At 62.9% G+C, this 6,283-nt stretch overlaps 1 protein-coding gene across 1 annotated transcript in view; it reads right to left on the reverse strand.

Annotated features, from left to right (window-relative positions):
• Window positions 1–5,819, reverse strand: part of CABP7 (calcium binding protein 7) — a 9,397-nt gene extending 3,578 nt beyond the window's left edge. The window contains exon 1 of the mRNA XM_081801849.1: window positions 5,682–5,819. Within this exon, the coding sequence (XP_081657975.1) occupies window positions 5,682–5,790 (109 nt within the window). The 5' untranslated portion in view covers window positions 5,791–5,819. The remainder of the gene's footprint in view (window positions 1–5,681) is intronic.
• Between the last annotated feature and the right edge of the window lie 464 nt (window positions 5,820–6,283).

A 6,283-nucleotide genomic window follows, 5' to 3' on the forward strand; every position in this document is an offset into this window, starting at 1 on the left:
TGTGGAGATTGTCCCCTGCATTTTACAGAAGGGGAGACGGAGGCCTGAGGACCTGGGTGACAGGGATGGAGAGCAAGGCACTGGGCTGGGAGCAGCGAGTGACCTCAGGCCAGACTCAGTCCCACCCACAGAAGAATGCCCAGTAGTGATGCAGGTACGACAAGGGTTTTACTAAACATGTCCAGGAGCTGTTGAGAGGTCCTAACCTCTCCCCACTCAACTTCGCTCTACCTGCTGTCCTTTCATGGTCACTCAGCCCAGGAAGAGCCCTGAAGAGCATTTTCCTTTGGCCGAGACGGGAACCTCACTCCACTCACACCCTCTCTGCTCCAGCATCCTTGTTCACCTGCCAGCGTCTTGGCCTTTGCCTAAGCTGTCCCCCTGGCTGGGACTTCAGCAGGCAGAATCCTCCCCCTGAGTGAGTGTGGGTGTATTTGGAAGCAGAGACAGATGAAAATGCTCCAGACTGCAGGCCTGGAAACTGAGGCATGGAGAGGCAAAACAGCCAGCCCAGGGTCAGTTTGGGGTCAAGGCTATTTCTGGTGAGAGCAGGAATCTGGCTGGCCCAGGCCTGGCCTTAAGGGGCTGTGAACCCCTAAAACTGTGGAATCCTGTGCCACGGGGTTATTCCCTGATGCCGCTGGCCCCATCGCAGACTAGGGGCCACGGCAAGGTAGCTTGGTCAAGGGCCCAAATTTCATCAGGCTCTTCCTACCTGGTGTCTGCACCCAAGGCCCGGAGGTTAGACCAGATGACCCGTAGGCCAAAACAGAGATAGTGGGCTGTAGCCAAGTGGCTTGGGCCCCCAGACCCTCTGACTCTGGACCTTCTCCACCCATCCTAGGTTGGGCCTGAGAATCTGGTCTAACCAGGGTCCCCTAGGCCAGAAAGCAGCTGGGATGGGAGATCTGGACCAGGCCCAGGGGTTTCTATAAACCTTAGACTTGGTACTCCAGGCCAACTCCCACCTAGCATTCTCCCGGACCACTGACAAGGTGGTAAGCTCCCCACCACCAGAGGTATATGAGTGAGGGCCCGGCAGCCATGGAGGCGGCTAACGGGGTCCTATGGCTTTGGAGTCTCTAGGTAGAGATTAAGGCACCAAGCATGCAACCAGGCACACCGTCTGCCACTCTCACCACCACACACACTTAGGTTTCTGGCCAGCACTGTAGCCCTCCTGACCCAGCCCCAGGCTCTGCCCACCTCAGGTGTCCCGAACTCCAGCCCGAGGGGCCCTTTCAGCCCTGGTGAGCACCAGGAGTGCTCCATGTCCAGGCCTTTGAAGACAGGGCTCCTTTCACCTGGAAGTTCTTCCGCTCACCAGGGCAAACTCTGATGCCTCTCAGGTTCTCAGCATAGATAGCATCACCTCCCTGGAGTCCTCCCTGCCCCCCAGCTGACTCTGGTCTTCTTCTGGGCTCCCACACGCCCTGCTCTGCCCTTGCACCGTTCATTCCTGTCCACCACACTGGACTGCGAATGAACTATGAGTGCCATGAGGCCAGGGGCCACTGCTGGGGCCCCATGACCTGGAACAGTGCTGTCTGTCAAGCATAAACATCTGCCAAACTAGTGATTAAATGAATGAATGACTGATTTGGGGAGCCTACCCTTCTAGAGCACACAGAGGAAAGAGCTGAGCAGAAGTTCATGTACCACTTGGTGTGAGGCCACCATTCTGAGCCCATTTACTTCTAGTTTACAAACAATCCTAGTAAGAGAAAGCGTTTGCTTTCCACTCCCCAAGCAGGCGAGAAGCATGAGGGGAGGTTGAGGATGCTGCTTGTCCCCCTGTCCAACCCCCCAAGGACCCCACCCCACCCCACCCTATGGGCCACCCACAGAAGAGGGGAATCAAGCTGAGGGCAGGGTTGAGGGTACCATCCCCAGATTTCTGGGTGAGGGGCTGTTTTTAGAAGGAGAAACCCAGGGTCAACACCCCATCTTTCTGGGTCCCGCAGTTTCCTCCTCTGTAGAGGCCCACTGGGAAATCTCGAGTTGGGATGGCAAAACCCTCGACCCACAATGGGACTGCAGTGGATGCTGGCCCCCTCCCCTGCAAGGAGATGGGGTCCAGGCTGTCCCTCCCACCCTGGCAGGGGCCGGGTGTGGCCCCCAGAGCCCATGGCTGCTTCAGCCCCTCATCCTCTTCTGGAAGCCTTGAGCTGGACGCACCAGGCTGGACGGGAGACAATGGAGGGCAGGTGAATCTTGGGTTATGTGGGCAGATGACAGACCCTGAGGCAGCCCAACAGGCCTCGAGGGGCATCAGCACTCCATCAGGAAGCTGGAGTCCAGAGACGGGGTACACATGCTGGAGGTCACTTGTGAAGGGGGGGCAGCGTCTGTCCTCTGCAGCAGTTGCCATTCTCCGCGGCGTTGGCCCCACGCCCCACCACTTTGGCGGCCCTGAGTTTCTGGTCTGCGCAGAGGCAGCTGCTGGGCTTGCAGGAAAAGGGGCAGGATAAGGGACTCTCCAACCCCCCATACTCTGAATGCCCTATTTGGTCACTCTCAGTGTGGGCTCCACTATCTGACTGAGCAGGCCAAGTGCCAACCCCAGAACCCTGCCCTGGTGGCTGTCTGCCGGTCCGTCTGTCTGTCTCCTTCCTCTTCTCTCTGGCCAGAAAGGGCTGGGCTAGGGCTTGCAGCCACCGTGCTCAAGCCTGTTGATGACCTTGGGGCCAGCCTTCGTGCTCCTGCAGACCCTGCGGGGCTTTGCTGTGTGTGTGTGTCGTGGCAGGGGTGAGAGAGGGCGAGATACGGGGAGAAGCTGGAAAGCCTGTCTGTGCCTCTCCTTCTCCGGAGTCAGACAGGCTCCAGGCCAGCTTTGCCTGGCCACATCTACCCTGCCAACTGCCACCCATGGCTCCCCGGGGCCACAGGTCCCCAGGTGCCTTTGCCAGACCTTCAAGGACTCTTCTACCCAGCCTTTCGCGGAGGCTGCCTTCCTGGCCCGTCCCCCTGCACATCCAGGGTCCCTAACTCAAGAGCTTCACCAATCTCTCCGCACTCCAGGCTCTTACTCCTGCAAGAACCCCCTACTTGGTCTCCCCTGCTGCAGCATCTGGGTCCGCAAGCTCCCTCTGCGTGCCAGTCCCCTCGATGAGCACCTCCATTGTGTCCTCTGTCACCAGCAGCCCTGGGGAGGGGCAATGCCAAGCCCCTTCTACAGATGGAGACACCCGAGGCAAGAAAGGCAAGTGATTGTCCAAGGTCACTCTGTGAGCCGAGGGTGTAGAGATTGGAACCCAGTGCTGCCTGGCTGGGAAGCCCTCATCGACACCCTGTGCTCTCCACCTCCCTTACTGGTCCCTCTCCCCCTCAGATTAGCCGCCCCCTGGATTTCTGTGGCAGGCACATAATGTCTGCAACATCTCATCCCAAGCTGCCGGGCTTCCTCTTCTCTGCACCTGTGGATCCCCCACCGGTGGGTGTCCTCTCAGCAAAGGGCCTGGATCTTACCCAGACTGCCCTGGGGCAGGAGCATGAAGGCAGAGGCACTGGGCAGGGGGGCATCACCTTTTCCACCCAGCCCTGGCACTCAAGGACCACCGGGGCCTGCAGAGACTTGGTCCCCCAGGAGGGCTTCAGAATGCCTACAGGCAAGAAGGGGGTCAGCTGTGGAGGACTTCTTGCCCTCATCTATAGCTGCCCACAGGCTAGGAGATAGCCTGGGGCCACCCAGGCATCTGCTTGCTCCACGACCCCCACCTGGTCACCCCAAGGAGGGCTCTGCCCTTCAGATGCCCCCTGTGCCAGGGTCCCTCTGCTCCTCAGGGCCCAGGAGAAGGGGACAGGAGAGAAGCAGGGAGTGCATTTGGTGTGGCTGGTGACTAACGCTGCTGGGTTCCTGCCAGTGTGTCCGCCAGGCGGCCTGAGGGGAGGCTGCGGCCTCCTCACCCCTGCACTGCCCTCCCTGTGCCCGCTCACCCCTGCATCCCAGCCTCTTCTCAGCTTCTCAGTGTCTGCACCCCAGGGCTGGGTTTTCAAGAGAGAAGAGTCCCAGCCAGGCCCACAGCAGGGCTGCCAGCATCATGGTGGGGTGCTGGAAGCAAGGGTTGGGAACAAGGTGGAAGCTGCATGGGTTTTGGGGGGACAATGCTGTCCGCTGCCCAAGTGGCCAGAAGGAAGGGATAGAGGAGGGCCCATGGAGGGAGACACTGGCAGGAGATTCGGGGTGGCCCAGGGCAGGAGGAGAAAATGGTGGGGAAGAGATGGCCCGCGCCCCATCCCCTGCCCTCTTGGTCTTCGTGTACCTCCTCCTTTTCCCACACCCTGGACAGACAGGGCAGACACTTGGGCTTTGAGGTTCAAGGCCAGAGATCCAGTAGCAGCACTCATCTCTCTGTTCTGCCTGCATCAGACACCAGACCCTGTCTTCATGGCTCTGCCAGCCTCCGGGGGCTTTCAGGGGACTTGAGAGGAGCAGATGGTTCATAGTCTATGGTGCAGGGTGTGTGTTGGGGGGGGTAGCTACTTTCTCCCTCTTGATCTTCCCCTCACCCAGTCTGACTTCACCAAGATCTACCCTCTCCAGGGCTTGGGGAAGAGGGAGGACCTCTCTCCATGCCTTCCCCTGTGCTCCCATCACCATCCCTGACTGCATCGGTGTCTCAGCTGCACCCCCACCCCAAGCCCTGATGAGCCCCAGATCTCAGAGACCCTCGGACCCAAGATAACTGAAGAGAGGCCCAGCCTCTGGGCGATCTCAGCTGCTCACCCAACAGCAGATAAGTAGATCCTAGGGGTCCAAGACTCCTATCAGCCCAGAACCCCCACCCCACTCCAAAAGGGGCCCTAGGAAGTCTGGGGGTTGGAAGGCCCAAGAACCTGCCCCCAGCCCAGGAGGGAAAGAGCTTGTAGGCCCCAGGGGTCTCATTGCTCCACAGAATCTCAGGTCCAGGGACCCCAGACCCTGACCTCTGCTCTGATCTCGTCTAGCCCCTTGCCTAAGGTCCCCATTCATGCTGAGAGGCAGAGGGACTCTGGGGGAAATAGATTTGGGTCCCAGCCTCTGCCTTTCCCTTCCAGGCTTGGTTATCGCGACCAAACCGCCCAATCTGGCCACTTGTTGTTGCCACCACCTCCTGGACCGCCCTCCCAGCGCTCTGAGCTGGGGGTCCCCGCAGGGCTGTGGGGAAGGGGCTAAGGCCGCAGGAGGGACTGGGGACAGACCCGCAGGCGGCAAGAGCAGGGCAGTCGCCCTCTCCCCTTCTCTGGCTGCCCGAGCAGATTGGATTTTAAAAAAAGCGACACGAGCGGAATGTCAATTCGAGCTCAGAGCCGCGGGCGGGCGCCGCGGAGGGGATCAGGATGCGGGTGCTCCTGCCGGGCCCGCGCGGGGGGCGCAGCTCGGACCCCCACCCAGACCGCCGCGTTGCCGCACCGTCACCGCGGACTGCGCGGCCCCGTGACCCCGCTGCGGGGCTCAGCAAGTTTCCGCAGCGCAGGGGACCATGCGGGCAGGGGCTGGGCCGCCCCTCCGCCTTGGCTACCCCCACCGCGGCACCCAGAGGTGCGAGTTGGTCCTGACTCCCCGCGTAGCTGCTCTCTGGAGCGCCCACCTGGCAGCCGGCACCTGCGGACGGCCCCCCGCCCCCTGCGCCCCTAGTCCGCGCTTCACCTGGGCGCACAGGTAGGAGGGCCGGCGGCAGGGGTCCCGGCGGGGCACTCACCCTCCAGTTCGTCCTCAGGGATGTCCACGGGGCGCTGCTCCGACAGCAGGTTGGGCACGGTGTAGATGCCCCGGTACATCAACGCCGCCGTCACCGGGTGGAACGGCATCTTGGAGGCTCCGCGCCCGCCCGCCCGCCGCAAACTTTGAGGTCGGGGCTCATGGGCCGGCGGCGGCCCCGGGGGCGGCTGGAGCGGGCGGGGCGCGCGGCTGCGGAGGGCGGCCAGGCGGCAGCAGCGGTGGCGAGACGGGGGGCGCCCCTCCGGGGGCCTAGCGCCCCCGCGCCCCGGGCCGCCGGTCCATGCCGCCCCCCCTCCTCCCTCCTCGGGCTGCCGGCCGGGGCCCCGCAGGGGCGGCGGGGGCGGTGCCGCTCGGGCCTCTCCGCTCCGGCCGCCGCGCGCTGCGCCCGCCGCGCCCGCTCCTCGGTGCTCCGCGCGCTCCGCGCTGCTCGCCGCCCGCTAGTCCGCTCGCCGGCGCGGCCGCCCGGCCCGCCGCTCCGGCTCTCGCCGCCTCCCCTGCTCGCTCGCTCGCTCGCTCTGTGCCGCGCTGGCTGCGCTCCCCGCCTCCCCCGCCCGCCCCCTCTGCGCTTCCCCCCCCCCCCGC

Source organism: Leptonychotes weddellii, chromosome 13 (genome assembly GCF_054177405.1).
Source record: "Leptonychotes weddellii isolate Sample4059 chromosome 13, ASM5417740v2, whole genome shotgun sequence".
In the NCBI taxonomy this organism is placed as follows: domain Eukaryota; kingdom Metazoa; phylum Chordata; class Mammalia; order Carnivora; family Phocidae; genus Leptonychotes; species Leptonychotes weddellii.